The 17,268-nt window shown below is 40.6% G+C and overlaps 1 protein-coding gene across 7 annotated transcripts in view; it reads left to right on the top strand.

Annotated features, from left to right (window-relative positions):
• The window catches only part of LOC124162083, a 54,508-nt gene that overhangs the window by 26,924 nt on the left and 10,316 nt on the right, over positions 1 to 17,268 (top strand). For 2 of the 7 annotated variants that reach the window (XM_046538454.1, XM_046538448.1), the window contains one exon: positions 12,864 to 13,276. The exons of the other annotated variants lie outside the window; for them this stretch is intronic. In XM_046538454.1, coding sequence (XP_046394410.1) covers positions 12,864 to 13,065 — 202 coding nt within the window. In that variant the 3' untranslated portion in view covers positions 13,066 to 13,276. Of the gene's footprint in view, positions 1 to 12,863; positions 13,277 to 17,268 lie in introns of those variants that run through there. 7 annotated transcript variants of the gene reach the window in all.

The raw sequence follows: 17,268 nt of genomic DNA, 5'->3' as shown, positions 1-17,268 counted from the left end.
CCAAACTGTAATAGGTGTGGGTATTTGGCTTATTGGACGTAAAAGTAAAAATAAAAATTCATTGGGAGGAAAAATCTGAAAACTTGAAAAAGTCGATTAGTTTTCAAGATATATTGACTTGAATTAACATGGGAGCCTCATGAGACTAAAACTTTTTCTCTTTTATTTTGTACTTTTCAACGTCTGAGGAACATGATATTCAATAGACACAAACAAGATTTTTTGGTCAATTTTTTGGTACGGTTGACATTGCGACGAATTGATATTTAGTATTTTTTATGATTTTTTGAACGTTTCCAATGCTTTTCTTATGGGAAAAATTCAGGAATTTTTTAAATTTACTAAAAATTTACTTGTCTGTTGCCCGGGCGTAGCTTAGACTCAGTGAACGTACCGATGCTGGTAGAGATGGGGTTGGTTCCCCAAAACCTTAAACCTTGGTTGAGAGATAGACAAATAGGGCGCCAGGTGCATGCATTGGATGCACCACCAAGGTAGGTACGTCACAACCTTTTACGACGAGATGAAATGTAACAGATACAAGTTGTATTTCTACAAGACTTTAATACAAGTTCATTAAAATTCTGGGAGTAATGATGAATTTCCTCCATTTACAAACAAGCCTCCAATGGGGAAGTTTCTAGACTTAACACACATTCACACAGGTCACACTCTCCAGCAACTTCATCTCTTCATCTTACCACACTTTGTAAGACGAGGTGAAAATAAAATAAAATTATGAATCCTGTCATCACAAAAAAAATTAAGGAATGGCTGCATGCACCCTCAGCTTTTTGGGAGAGGAAGAGAGAATCCACCTCACAGCCACATGGCGACTAACGCCAACCAGAGAGTAGCAGCTCTCTGCACTACAAAAAAAACCCGAAATCTGAGCAGGGCGGAACTGCAGCTTTGCTGAGAGGACCTATTACTCGCAAGTCTGAGCAGTGCAAGAGCGACGGTCGTTCGTGCACGTCGCCAAGAAGGGAGGACTCCCGGGAGGGGAGGGGAGGTGACGAGGGGAGGTAGGGGAAGAGTAGAAGGGGGAGTGGAATGCCAGAACCTGTTCTTCTGAGGTGGTCGGAGCGCATTGAGACCGCATAGCTAAAATTTTCCTACGGCTTGCAGGCATGCGCAGGAGTCGCGGCGGAGACCGTGACATCATCCGAAAATAAAAGCATGGTCATTAGTGCAACTTATGGTCTCCACTCCCATCCACCGCTGAAAAAGTGTAGAATATTGCTTGTGGAATTAAGAGACCCTAACATTTTCACAGTAAACTCGTTTAAACGTTTATACCATATCACGTGAAGTAGATTGTAGAAGTAGATAGGGTAAACAATACTAATCTTGAGAATCATAGTCTTTTTACTAAGCATGTGAAATAGATTAGGTCATAAAAACAGAACGACAGAATTAAATATTTTAGTGAAAACTAGAAAACATGAAACATTGAGATTAAAAAAATGCAACAAAAAGACTCGGATGTACGATTTTACAGCCTTTAAAAGTTAGTTTCACAAGTCATCAGCAAAAGGTGGTATAACACTGGGTGCTTTCCATTCATGCGACTCATGAGCCGACTAGTGTCGACTCGCGGTAACTGTTTATAACTCTCTAATTCCTGCGCGTTATCGTTTGTTGACTTGTGTCACAACAGTCGGCGACACACATAGAATGGAACACGGAAACCGCGATGCAAGTCAACTTGTGTTGACGTGTGTCAATGAATGGAAAGCACCCATTGTGTGCTCTTGCTAGCCATAGCATAAGCAATGGCCATGTTTTTGATTTTGACAGCAACGAAATTTTAGATCATGAGGTTAATTTGAGAAAAAGAATATTCAAGGAAATAATAATAATAATAATTTATTTGTCCGGCGATTTGTTCTTACAAATATAGGACACGTCAATTATGGTACAAAAATACATAGATACAAAAAACTACAGGTATTACCATACATCATGTAAAAAAGCAAGGTGTTATGGATGAAGAAAATCATCCACAGAATAAAATAAATTTTTCAAAAGAAACTCATGAAGCTTTGATTTGAAGAGATATATGTTTTTGACTCCCTTCACTTCTGGTGGGAGTTTGTTAAATAGCAGTAGGCCCATGTGCCAAGGTGCATAACTTGAGTTCTTGGTTCTTGTAAATGTTTGATGGAGGCTTGTAGAACTCCTTGTATAATGACAGTGGTAATCACTATTTGTTGCATAATTCGAAAGATTCTTTTTTGCACAGACAATTACAGCATACATATATACACAGGGGAGAGGTAAAATGTTGAATTTCTTAAAAAGAGGGCGACATGGAGCATAAACAGGCACCTTGCCGATAATACGGAGTATCCTCTTTTGAATTTTGAAGATTATTTTGGAATTGGGTCTAGGGCCCCAGAAGAGTATACTAAACATTACATGTGAGTAGAATTCACCATAATAAATTGATAATAGTACATCAATATCTACAGTTTTTCGGATAGACAGGATCAAAAAACAGACAGAACTCAATTTACTGCGAAGCTTCTGAATATGTTCCTCCCAAGATATTTGATTATCAAGAGTTACACCCAGGAAGGAGGAACTGAGGTTTTGTGGAATAGGTTTACCATCAGTATTAACAGAGATCTGTGATTGCTGTTTATTCTTGTTGCAAAAGTAAATTAAATTAGATTTCTCCACATTGAGGAGGAGAGAATTTTGATTACACCACTCTTGTAAGACACGTGCTGCATCATTAGATTTTAAGGTCAGGCTTTCCATTGATGTGGCAGACACTAAAACATTGGTATCATCAGCGTACAATACTGGAAGTACACCTGGTACATATTTAAACATATCTGGGAGGTCATTTATAAATAAAAGGAACAGAACTGGTCCCAGAACTGAGCCCTGGGGAACGCCCATGACAATTTTTTTCTCAGGGGACATAAAATTGGTTCCATCCCTTCTAAGGACAACACTTTGTCGCCTATCACTCAGGTAAGACTCAATCCACTTGTAGCCTGCACCTCTAATTCCAAACATTTCAAGTTTTTGCAGTAATAGACCGTGATTGACACAGTCAAACGCTTTAGAAAAGTCAAAGGAGAGAATAAGTGATTCTAGTCTGTTATCCAGATCATCTAATATTTTATTCACAACCTGGTAAGTGGCAGTAGTAGTAGACCTTGATTTCCTAAAGCCATGTTGGGCGGTGGATAATAATTTTTGAGATTCCAAATAAGCTATGAGACGTGAATAAAATACTACCTCAAAAATCTTACTGAACTGATTCAGTAGAGAGATTGGACGATATGAATTCATCCTCTGTCAACTGCCCTTACCTTTGTATAGAGGGATGATCTTTGCTACTTTGAGTGGACCTGGAAAAATGCCTAACCGTAAAGATTCATTGATCAAGAATAATAATGGGGACATGATTGCATGGAAAGAACGCTTTATTACAACCATTGGAATCTCATCAAGGCCAGCAGTAAACTTATTGCTTAGTTTCCGGATAACATTCCTTAATTCTGAATCAGAACAAGGCTGAAGAAATAAGGAATTACAAGGTGTTACTGTTCGGGAATATTTAGTATGTTGATTTAATTTGGGTAGTTGATGTGACAGAAAAAAATCATTGAGGGCAGAGGCCATTTGAAAATTATCATCCAAAATGGTATTGTCCTGGGAGTTCAAGAGTTTAAAGTCTGACCTATTACTCTTGCTATGTTTCGATTCTTTAACAATTTTCCAAATTTCTTTAGTTTTATTTGCTGCATTGTTAATTCTTTGGTTATTGTATGTCTTCTTGGCATTCTGAAGGATATACCTATAATTCTTTTTCAAGACAGTATACTCGCGTCTATCAGTGGGGTCCGTTTTACCATTGAAGTACAGAGCCATGTCTTTCATGTACCTCGATAAGTTACGAATTTCTTGCGAGACCCAAGGTTTTTTGTAGCTTGTCCTTGAATAACTTCTACTTTTTATTGGCAAGATGGGAAAGCAATAGTCGAAGTACTCTAGGTATGATGAGTAAAAGAGATTGAAGCTGTCATCAAAAGAGGACATGTGATAAATGCTAGACCAATCATGAGAATTTAGCAATTCACAGAAAGTGATAATATTTTCTTCAGAGAAGAGTCTCTTATATGAGGTTGAACTCATTTTTGAAGAACTAACTTCAATTTTGCAAAGTAATGGGAAATGATCTGATATATGAGACACAACAACTTTAGTTTCAACAGTCATCGGGTCAGAATTCGTACAGATGTAATCAATGAGGGTCGCGGAAGTATGACTAACTCTTGTCGGTTCATCATTTGTGATATTCAGATTGAAAGAAGAAAGAATATCTAACAATTCCCATTTTTCTCTAGAATCTTGAAGAACATTGCAATTGAAGTCCCCAGTAACGATAAGAAAAGGATTCTCAACGTCATTATGAATTAGTTCAAGAAGTTCGGATAGTTTGTCGAGAAAAATATTGAAACTGCTGGAAGGAGAGCGATAGACGGTCACTAAATAGATTTCTCTCTTGTCAAGTTCAATTTTAGTCATGCAAGATTCAAACACTTGTTCTTCGTTCAGCCTATCATAGGGGACTTTCACAGGGATGTATCTTAAATTCCGAGATACGAGGATTAAGACGCCACCATTTCTTAGCATAGATCGACTAAAAAAATCTGCTACAACGTAGCCGGGCAGATGGAAAGTGTTCACTTCGTCGGCCGAAAGCCAGTGTTCGTTAAGGCAGAGAACGTCTGGTTTATGGTCACTCACAAAAACTTCTAGATCAAGGGTCTTGTTGCGTACACATTGAATGTTAATGTGGAGTACCTTTAAATGCTGCTCTATCACGTTGGCGCTTTATGGTATGGGTTTGTCCATGGAAACTTCACCATACACAGGAAAATGGTCTGATATATCGCTATCAATGACAGTTGATTTAACAATGGAGATGTTGATATTAGTAAATATGTTATCGATCAATGATGCTGATGCATGAGATACTCGTGTGGGTGTATCATTAATCAATGGAATTAATGATAAAGTTTGTAACAGGTTTATAAAATCAGTTTTATCAGGGGTCTCACATAGAAAGTTACAATTAAAATCACCAGCTACAATGATACTGACATCCTGATATGTATCCATTACCCATCTGAGGAGGCTATCAAATTTCCCAAGAAATAATTGGAAATCACCAGAGGGTGAACGATACACTGAAATGCAGATAATAGTATCAGTACCGACAGACACTTTGCAGATAGCATACTCGAAGACTTGTTCCACACATAGGTCATGACATGGGATTCTGATAGCTTCACTCATTAAATTGTGCCTGGAATAGATAGCTACTCCACCATTTTTCAGATTCGATCTACAGAAGTAATTAACTAAATAATAATCCTGAAGTATAGTTTGCTGAATCTCATCAGTCTTTAGCCAGTGCTCGCAAATACAGACTATGTCTATATGGTGTTCAGCTAGAAGAAGCTCAATCTCAGCTATTTTATTTCTAATGCATTGTATATTAATGTGCAGCACTGAAAACGTAGCTAGTCAGGAGACACTCTCACTGTTTCTTTTTGGAGCAAATGCTCCATTGACGAGATCAACGTTAGCAGTATTTTTTGGCCATATAAATTTGTTAACAATTACACCCTCAGGCCAGAGGGATCGATCCCTCAATTTTTTAAAGTCATTTTGATCGATGCAAACTTTAAATGAGCCGTAGGCGCTTTTAGTGTTTTCAATAGCATCACATGAAATGCATTTCACAGAAAACTTATCTTTAATATGCCCTGCTACTTCCTCCTTGGGCGTCTCTTTGTCTAGGCGCCCTATGTAGACGAACATGGTTCTTTTTGCCGCTCGGAGGCCGAGCGTAGCACCATTTACGTCAGATTTACCAGTTCCTATGATTTGGGCTGTTTTCTTCTTCTGCCCAGCGTGTTTCTTCTTTGCGGTAACGACCTTAAATTCTTCATCATCCGCAGGTTGCTGGTCCTCTTGCTGATTCCGTTGTTTGTTAAGTTGAGATTCGTGCGACATCCGTTGCCCCGGAGTTTTCTTAGGTGGCAGCGGCGACAGTTCAATCGTCGAATTTTCACATTTTTGGATCACTTCACCGTTCGTTATCGTCATCGATTTCGATGGTTTTGGATTATTTCCGTCACAGAGTCTGCTAGCACTTTGATCGCAATTCACTCCAGTCACTTCCGAAAACGAGACTTTTTTCTTCGGAGCGACTACGAAATTATTTTTTAATTGTGCAAGTTCAGCTTTTAAAACTTCGATGTCGGCAGCCATATTGGCAATGTTAGCCCCGAGGGACCGGCACTTTAAACATTTCCAATATATATCACGGCACTCCGATAATGCTTTCAGTGCGATTTCGTTCATGTTCGTACATTTGTGGTGGTATGTACAATTACAGCATTCGCAAATGATGTACTTATCTCGCGTAGCGAGGGGTATATTGCAGGAGCCACACGCAAGCACGTCCATTTTCGATGTGTCCGCCATGACCATCACCAACAAATGGTTCACATATCTAAATCAATTTACAGTTGTAATAAAAAAACTGACATTGAAAACCTTAGCAAAAATTATTTTTATTTAATAAATCAAAATTAATGGTAAATAGGTAATAGTAATGTAATATCAATAAATATGTACAAAGGTAAGGTATGTCAAAATTTTTTGTGCATTCTGTTCTTATATATAGTGACGTAACACTCATGGTTCTGCAAACATATCGCGTGACACAATTTCTACCAGAAATTCCCATCACACTCACCTCCTTAGTGCATTGATGCCCTGACGGGATTATCTCCTCGCCGTTCCCATAAGGATTTTGGACCCTAGATTTCAAAATAAATTCCAAAAAGGGCACCACTAAGGCCAAATTGAACCCCTGAAGCCAGCTCATCAGTCGATCGAGCAAGAAGGGAACTCACCTAAGGGCATTGGATCATACGATCTCGATACGTTAACGACGCTCTGATTTGAATCCGAGCGTCGAACAAGTCGAAAAGGCACAGTTCAGTAATCAGAATGACCACGTCTTTTGTACATTTAAGTGAATTAACCATTTATTCTCATTGAACTAAAATTACTCCACACAAATTAACGCATAACTTTCCCCAAAATATCTAAAGCTAATGAAAGATGTAATGATTGGTTGGTTGGTGAATGATAAGATGGAATTAAACATGAATATTACAAAACAATTTGGCAATTTCAAAAATATACGGTGGCAAGCATCAATAAGAAAATTACAGGCTCCTCAGGATAATGTGAAAAGTCTTTAGACGACAGAACGGGAGAATTGTGATACAGAATGTAGGAAAATATGACTTTCTCGTCAAAAAACAAATAAAAGAGTTAAACGCGTTAGGGATACTCGTTTGTGTGTGAGAGACGCACTCGGAAGGAATCAGTCAGTGATGAGGGTAAGGGATCACTGATCGGAACGATCTCTGGAAATGGGGAGATTCGTGAGTACTTAATTATGCTGTGATGCGGCTCCTTACTGGATCCTTGCTCCTGTCACAGTCCATAGTACTCGTTGACGTTGTAGGGAACTGCGTTGTCTCCATTTGCCATCCAGGAGGGCCTTCCTCCCACAGTGGATGATTCAGCAGTCAACCCCGTAACGGCTGTGGCCGGCTCAGCTAGTAGCGGCTCCCCCTTCCACTCTCTCGTTCTTCCGTCCTTATCTCTCTCCGAGAACTCTTGTTTGCCTACTAACTCGTCTGCCCTTCATCTGCTCACGTTCACACATTTCTGCCCCTTTTTATATCTCACCAAAAAAACCTATGATACTCGGAATGCACTGTGGTATGTATGTAGATGACCACCAAAATAGTACCAAGAACTCGCTCGACTTGAACGCTGCGTGGATCACGACCAGCAAAAAACAAGCGCATCAGGGAGGAATACAGCGACCCTATCATTACAATGTACTTTTTAAATTGTTTTATTGTAAAGAAAACTCTATCGTAACATTTATTTATTTAACAAAGTGTTCCTACTCAACCTTGAAAACCTTAGGAATAAGCTGTGAATTTCGTACACCGTTAAAAAAAAACTGGAAAAAGCCGTCAATGAACCTGAACCAGTGACGTGCAGTCTGGGAGACCGCAATAAATCAAAAATTCATAAAATATTGCTATGCCATTTTCATTGTTTTGTTTAATTTTTCTTTGAATGCTTCTCTATTCTTAAACTTATAATATAATTTTTACATTCCCAATACGAACCAATTTGTCAGTAAAAATTGTTATTTGAAACTGGATGAAAAACTGATGACAAAAACTATAGGGTGGTTTCCTATTATTTTTTTAATTGCCTAAATTGAAAGATTATTACTCCTGGAGTACATATTTCACGCTTTTAGATTTTTAAATGACGATATCTATTTTTCACGATTAAATGAAAAGTGAAAATTTTCAAGCGGGCGAAAACGCGACGGCTAAGCATGAATGCCGGGAAAACTCCATGTGACGTCGTTCTGGTTCCCGCTGCTGCAAGTGAGGTGACCTTGGGGCGAGGCTTTGAGTGCTGATACAACACAGGATGCTAGCAGGTAGCGCTTGGTTTTAATAAGGATTATTAATACCTTATCAAACGAAGAAAACACTCCGACCTTAGCCAGTTTTAATAAGTGATTATTAAGACATGTTTCCCTCAGCTCTGTGCCTCATGCAAACATTGGTAATCTCAGACAATGTAAAACTCCTATCTACTCGTATAGAAACTAGGTCCCTGTGACGTCACGAGGAGTGGCATCGCATGGGCGACAATCCGGCCTTTTTCAAATGTGGATAAAATTGACCACTAATTTTTGTCTGAAGTGGAATATCTAAAATCAAATAATTTGTATATCATGAACACAGTAATGGTGGGTAATGAATCGCAATCAATGTCTTTCGTTTTCTTTGATGAAGGATACTGCCCTATTTCAGCGCACCGTGTGGCGGGATGGAGTCGTTTGTGGAGGGGAGGGAGTCGTGATTCACTCTCGGCTCACAGCTCTCTGCTGAGTCGCTCATTCGAACTGACTCACTCTCACACTGCCCATCACTGCATTCATTCAAAGTTGAGATCTTCGGTTGACGTATGTCTGAGGTGGGAGTTTGCAGGTGGAGGCCTTAAACATAGCTGATAAATGTTTTGCGAAATGAATGCCTTCGAAGGAAGGAAAGCGGTCGGTCAGGTCCCGTGGAAAGTATATCGTGCGAATGGAAAGAAATATGGCACGATTCGTTAAAAATTACTACGGGCTAATATATAGCTGAACAGCGCTTTGGCACGAGTGCTTTTGGAAGCCACTAGTGATTCAATGGCTACGTTTTAGACTTAGGCGGCTTTAAAAATTGAGGAGCCACCTATCATAACTGGAAAAGAGTACATTTTGAAAGAAACGAACTATTTTTTCAGATCGGTCAGAAGCGATACAATAAGACAGATAATTCGCCCAAGAGATACGTAGGGGAATTTTTTATTTTGCACGCACAATTAAGAATTTGTTGGAGAAGTAAAACAAGCGTTGTAACACCCACAACATACACAGTGGCGGCTTTTTCATAGCAACTCTCGGTCGCCGCCCCTTCCAAAGATTTCAATAAGGAAAAAAGTTAAGTGTCCATTCAATTACAATTATACATCTAATTCACCAAAGGGACTTTCTTCAATCGCATGCATCGAAAATGTGGGAAAAAACACGCAATAATAGTGCGAGAAGTTTTAATTTGTCAAATGAAACCTTTCAACTTCTTCAGCCTCTTCCTACGGGTATATGGGGAATTTGTGCAATAATTTATCCTTCCTGTCTCGGGAGTCTTACATTTGACATTCTCCTTTGACATTTAAATCGTGTCATATCTCTCATATCTTTCTCAGACTGCTGAAGCACAAAAGAGTTTACAAAGGAAATATTAAATATTCTGGAAAATACTTCCATTCGCAACCACCCGGATGTGTATCTACTGTACGTTTTGTCTAATGCATCTACGCCACCTTTAGTTGCATTGTAAAATGCAATTACTACTGGTTTCTTTAACTCCATATCACCTCTCACCCTGTAATGCATTAATGAAACTGAGCAAACAGACATATATTATAGGGACATTGGATATTACAGTCTTGTTCTCTGAGAATCCGTAAAATGAAAAGCCCATTATGCGTCCTTTGGATGACGAAAAATCATTAGGCCCTTTTATTTTTTTTAATCGTACCAACGTATTCAATTGTAAAATTTTCTCTTCAAAAATCTGAGACTAATAATCAAGAGGCTCAATATCCCTACCTAGTGATGTTATGTAATCCTTCAAACCGGGTTTCTGAGTAACGGTGTTATGGAAGGGTGTACGAATTTTCCTCTTTGGCTCATTGGATGACCACTTATTGCGATTTCACCTGTAAAAAATTGTTCTCGCCTGCGGAGATCTTATACTACATCACTTCTGTCATCATCAGTGCTCCCTCCTTTACTATCAGTTTATTTTTCTGCATTTGTCGACAGATTGCATTACTTGTGAAACTACGCACTCAAGGGTTTTCTGGTTGTTTGAAAAAAAAGGGGCCAAAAAAACACTTCGGACTAATGTAGACGTAACATCACATCACTTGCATTTCGACGTTTTACTCTCTGTGTTTCCTAGGCTTTTTTTTATTTCTTCTTTCGATAAAAATCAATGCTAAGATATTCTGTCCCCAACTGCTGAAAGATACCCGTAAATAAATGTTGCGTTCCAGCCGAGGGCATGCAAAATTTTGGGGTTCAATTGGTTCCAATTTACAAAGTACATTACATGTGTACTGCAGCTAGGAGTACGAGAAATTCACCACTATTTTATTCTAATTATTGATAACACCTATAAAAATGTTAGCATTAAAAGAACAAAAAGATTTCCAATAAAAACTGGATGTCATTTGTTTTGCGTTCACCTTCAGAAATTACTTGAATGGTCATTTATTCGAATGCAATGAATTTTAGAAAGATAAGGTGCTTAATATCCACTTTGTACAACAAAAGATGCTTCCTAACAAAATATTAATTATTATTATGCTCGATATATCACTAGGAATTGTTTTAACAACTTTTTGAATCGTTTCCACCAGCATTACCTTCATTGATTTTTCTAATTTAGTGACGTGTGGTCTCTCAGACCGCTAGTTGAATTCAATTGCTAATGTACAAAAATTAATAAAAGGAACGTTAAATTTTAAGAATGCGATGTCCTTGCTATCCAAAAATATGAAGCTAACGAGAATATTAGATCTTTTGAAAGACTAATTTGGAAAATATTCATATTTTAAGAAATGCAGCGGTCTGTCAGACCGCACGTCACCGTTAAGGGTTGAAAATCTCTCAATCCTGGTTTTACGATCGTAGAACTGCGATTGACAGATGAAAAGAAAAATGGATATTTCAATCATGTTTCAAGGTCACTACGTAGATTTCCGCGGTGTTCAGGTTCCAATTTCTCCATGTTTCCGGTGCAATGGTGTGGGTTTGTTGGTGATGACAACAGTTTCGCTGGCACTGCTGCCAGCATCTTCAGGTTGAAGATGATGCCGGTCCATGATTTTTGTCCTCCTTATATAGGGGGTCAGTCCCACCAGTTGTGGCTGCCGCTCTCTTATTGGTCCGCCTAATGAGCCTCCTCCAATGGGCATCCAGATGGTAGCCGTCGTCTCTGTTAAAATTGTCCGTCCGGGCTATCTCAATGGATTCGCGGATGAGTCTGGGAAAGTATCTACCTTCTTTCACTATTATCTTGGCGTCATCAAACTTAATATCATGTCCCGGGGTCCAGGCGTGCTCCGATATGGCAGACAGCTGGAATTGCCTGTTTTTCGTTGCCCTTCGGTGCTCTTGCATTCGTATCTTGAGTAAACGGCAAGTCTCACCGATGTATGCTTTTCCACACGAGCAAGGGACCTTGTAAACACCTTCATGAAGGTCGTGCTGTAGTCTGTCTTTGGCTGTGGGCAGCAAGTCACCAATTTTTGTCGTACAGTTAGACCTGGTGGTGATGCCGTGTTTCGGATGCTGAGTCGCTGGCAGAAGAAGAGAAACATCTAATTGCAGCATTGAAAAAGAATGGCTGCCCGGATTCGGCCCTGAAAAGGACCATTAAAAGAAAACCACTTTCAAATGAAAAAACGGAAGACGAAAGAGCATGGGCCGTCATTCCCTACGTCGCAGGGACCACCGAAAGGATTGCCAGGGCCCTGAAAAAGCACGGCATCATCACGGCAAGCCGAGAGCGGAGGAGGTCTCTATGCCGGACATCCACCGGATTTTGCCGGCAGGACTTCGTGACTACATCACCGCCCCCACCATCGAACGTCAACAACGGCTCGCGGACATCATCGCGGCAGCAGTGCACGGCAGAGGAGCTGACATCCCGATGGCACAGGTGGAGAGGATGCTGTCGGAGGCTGAGGACCTGGAGGAGACGACGGGGATAGGCGGCACCGCGTCATTCCTCCCTTACATTGGAGGGGCACTGCTGCTCCTCGTCATCCTACTCATCGTAGGCGGTCTGATCATCCGCGCACCGCCCACCGCCCCCCCGGCCCCAGTGGAAGAAGAAGAGACGAAAACGCCCCCGGAACCAGAGAGCCCCCTTCTTCAGCGGGGAAGAATACCCCGACCCCTATAGATTAATTTCATTTTTTAAAAAATCTGTTTTCTCGTCTTTCGTTTTTATTTTTTTTCATGTGATCTGTGTCACAGACTTTTGCATGGGATGTGGAATAATGTTTTGTTTTATATATATACATTTTTTTTCTTTTCCAATTGTCTGATGTGTTCTGTACTCATTCCTCTTTTTTTTTCTCATCTCCATTTATAGTCTTTTATTGAAAGTATGCCAGTGCCCCAGGCCTCAGAACAAGGGTGGAGGTCGGTGGAGCGATGGGGAGAGTATTGGGTGGAGGTGGACGGGATCCCCTGGGAGGCTGACCCCTACCAGTGGAGGGAAGACCTCCAATACGCGGCCCGCCCACTGGAGAGCCGGGAGTGGGGAAACGGCACCGGCCCCACCTTCTGGCTGAGATACGCATCGTGGGAGGAGACAGAGGCGGTCCTGCTTTTTTGTAAAATGCCGGTGGCGGGGGCACCAGAGATGTCCTCCAGGCTGTGCCATCCCCTAACCGTTAGGGGGATATGAACACGGTGGGGGGGAGTGACAGAAGAAAGAAAAAGGGAGGAAACGAATTTTTTTTTTACTGTAAATCCTGTGTGAAATATATAACTTCAACGACAGCTACGTGTAATTTTGTTTCTCTTGGCAATGTTACTTCTTTTGCTGTCCTTTTTAAGGGAACCAATTGGTACCCGTCTTTCTATTTGTGTGTATTTTCTTTCTTCTTTCTCTGTGTTTGTACTGTCTAAAAGAGGAATGAGTGTGAATAAAATGAGGAAAGGGGAAACCTACCTAAGAACTACAACGGCATCTACAGGCATAAAAATGCAAGTAGCCTCGTCGGAGGCTGCTCGATTTCGAGAAAGGAGGGAGTATTGTAATTGCCCGAAATTCGGGGGCCATTTGCAAATTATTTCGCGAAGGACAGGGCTGTTTGCGAGGCAGAGGACGATGCACAAACAGCCCTGTTTGTCATAAAATGGGAGATCCGGGAGGAGGAGGAGAAGGAAAGGCGATGACCGAAAGACTGGCAAATAGGAATAAACACCATTAATGGAACGCTCACGGGTTCTAACCTTTGGAAGGGGGGGTTTAGTTTAAAAGATATGTTTTCACGGAATACCCCCCACCTGGGCTTTTTGAACGTCTCTACATCATTCGAGAGACACTATATAAAGGTAAACCAGGATATACTTGGGCTCTTCTACTTCGAGTCTTCCACTACTTCGGGGTGAAGTTTTAATCGCGAAGGGCGTGATTGTGCCCGGCTTAATTACCGTCAACGCTTGTCTCGCGCCTACTTGGCTCGTCGATACCCGCTTCCCGGGATCTTGTGCTTTTGCTTTCACTCTCTTCATACCTTGCTTTTAGGCCCTCTCTTGTGGGCCATTTTCGCCATCAACTTCCGTTACTTGCGAAATTTAGACTCCATAATCCCTTCCCCCTCCGGGAACTTGGGAAATTCCTCGCGCCCTATCCATCGCTAGGCCAGTATTTGCCAGTCCATCGCTCGTCGCCACAGCGTGCTGCCGCCTTCTCCTGCCTCCAGCCTCCCAGGGTGGTTCGTGCCTTGTCGACACTAAAGCTAGAGTTCCTTTTTCTTTTTATTAAAATGCAATCCATGTGCTATCATTGATACCCGACACCAAGGGCAAGAGCCCACATTAAACTAGTTCGGATTCGAGTCCCGGCTTATCCGGGGCCGGGTCGCGACATTTTACAGATTATAATACTCTTTTCATTATGGCACGCACCAGAAAATAAGTCCACTGGAAGGGGCAGTACGACAGGACACGAGGACTTAAGTTAGTTCCTTCTAGATCTTATATGGACGTACAGTGAGTCCTCGTTCTACGTCACCCCGTTAAACGTCATTTCGTGATAACGTCACGAAAATTTGAGATCATCATTCATTTATCGCACCTTCGCTTCGCGATAACGTCTAATCTTTCAAATTTCGCACGAGAAAAAAGGCAAAGTGGGAGGTGTTGCAGGTTGTTCGTTTCGTGGGCGGTAATACAGTGAGTCCTCGTTTAACGTTGTTGATTCGTTCCTGAAAAACTCGTTGTTAAGCGAAACAACGTTAAACGATGCAGTGTTCCCCATAAGAAACACTATAAAAAATTTGAATTGGTTCCTAGCAATCCATTTCTTCGTAAATAAAGAATGCAGAATTTCCAGGGGGAGAATCCGAGGAGGCCAATTATCGGAACCGTAACTTTTAAGCTGACTTCATGACCAATCGGGAGACACCTGAACCAGGCCAAAGATATACATTAGAAGGCCAAAATGAAAAAAAATCTGACACTTGGAAGCAGGAGGGTGAAGGGTGAGTCACTTTTCATGATGCTATGGATTCTTTGACACTTTGCGTGCCATGGACATAATATTACGTCCTGCTAATCCTTCTGAGGATTGCCATGGACGTAATATTACGTCTTTCCATTTAATTGGCTTTGTATTCGTGAAGCCTTAATAAAGTCTGTTTGTGCGAAGGGGCAAAGTTTTTATGCATCCTTTGTTTAGGTCACAGTAAATTTCCACTATAGCACAAGTAAACGCTGATTTAATCTTGCTCGATACGTGAAGTCAAAAATATCAAACAGTCACAACTCGGTAAAAACTCACCACCTGCCAAACATCCTAGTAAAGACCCTTCAACACTTATATAGATGTATATTTAGGACTAAAATACTGTACAATTGCCTGAAACTAAAGTTTCGCCATAGAAAGGTAACATATTCTTGATAAGCTTTTCATTTTTCAGTCCAAAAAGAAACGCTCTACACGACTACCGCCGCGGCGCGCCGTTTCCCTAGATTACCGGGGTCCTCCCAACGTTGCGTTAACGCAACACTTGCTTTATTGTTAAATAATTTGAGAACCACATAGTCAAATTCACCCAATCTGTTGCAATGGCCTAGAATACAAATGCATCATTGTATTTGCAGAGAGTTATAATCATCGAGTGTCTCAGATTTAACATAATATGTAAACTTTGAAGATAACCTAAAATAACAACTTACATATAAATGAAAAGGCCATTGTAAGAACAAAAGTTACAAAATTTCTTCCGTGAAAAAATTCATAGCATTTAAGAAAGCATTGAACTACCTATACTAAAAACATTAACTACTTATCAATAACAAATACGGAGAGAAAAAATCGCAAAGTTTGCGTTGCGTTCACGCAACGTTGGGAAGAAATGGGTTAAATTTACGATTTTTTAGGATATGCAATAATCAGTATTTATAGCGAAAATCGTTTGTAATATCTTTGTATTCAAAGGTTGGCAAGAGGTTATAAAAAATAGTCGCTGTAATTTTGGCTCACGACAAAGAACTGAGAGAATCATATTTTATTACATTACGAGGGCTTTTTTCTTAGAAGTTAAATCGGATATTCTATCGAATTTCACCGCAAATGTACACTTAGAATGTAGCTAACAGAGTAACGTATATTTTTAGATGTAAACCATTACAATATCGCTCCTATAAACTTGCCAGTAAGTTATAAAAATAACAGTTAAACATCTAACCTTAGCGTCTCCAAAAATTGTTCTAGGTGATGATCAACTCCGTTAATATGAACGCTAGAATTCCGTTTAAAATTTGGAACCAATCAGCAGAACAAACAGAATGTAATTCCTCGCATTGATTTTCAATAAATGCAACATGAGCGTTTTTAGTTATTTTAACTCATAAACAAATAAGTGACCATGAGCACCTTCGTTGAGTGGGACACTGAGAGCCGGAATGGGCCGAGGTAATCCTCACGCGGACAATAGGAAAGGATCGGACCTCTCACGCCGAGGGACCCTAATGGCGGGTTGGACCCACTTTTCATTTCCTCTCAGAGTCCTCACAGCATAGCTCTAACAAGAGGAGAACATTTGGTTACCTGAAATAATCCTCAAAATAGCTCTTCCTCCACAACAAAATGTCCTCTTCCTCGATCGGGAGGGAGTATTCTGGCTTCAGAAACGCGTGCGAGTTTTTCGTCTTTCTCCCTTCTCCTATTCTCCCCTCTTGGAGGAGGATCTCAGATTTCCTCTCGGAGTTCCTCCTTGAGGAGGTGAATGTATTGAGAGGAAATAAAAACTCCCAAACCCTGGTGACCACTCAATGGAGTGTGGTCTGGCAGACGACTGGAGCGTAGGAGTTCATGTTGAGTGCATTCTTCATGGAACAGGGGGTCCAACGACCGGGAGAATCTGCAATGGGGAACATGCATGATTTTGTTCAAGTACTAGAGAAAGAACTCTATGTATTCAATGGAAATTTTGTGGATGAATGACGTTTTTTATGACGGAGGTATGAGTCTTTCGAAATAACTCTTCATCAGCTGCCTGAAAACACAATGTCATCATGAACGTTTGTGTGTGACGTCACGGCACAGAATCCAATGATGACACACTGAGGGAGTGGTTAGAAAATTGGTCTATGCTGGGGCTTAAATGCAAATTTGGCAAAAATATTGCCGTTTTGACGTCAGACTGCAGATTGTGAATATGTTGGGTTGCCTACGCGTTTTTGGAACAAATAAGCATGACGTCAGAGTCCAATAAACAAAACGTTTACGTGGTGCCAGTAAACTATTCGTCCCGTTTTTA

The sequence above is a fragment of the Ischnura elegans genome, chromosome 7, assembly GCF_921293095.1.
Source record: "Ischnura elegans chromosome 7, ioIscEleg1.1, whole genome shotgun sequence".
NCBI lineage: Eukaryota > Metazoa > Arthropoda > Insecta > Odonata > Coenagrionidae > Ischnura > Ischnura elegans.
This window is presented reverse-complemented; position numbering and strand designations above follow the sequence as displayed.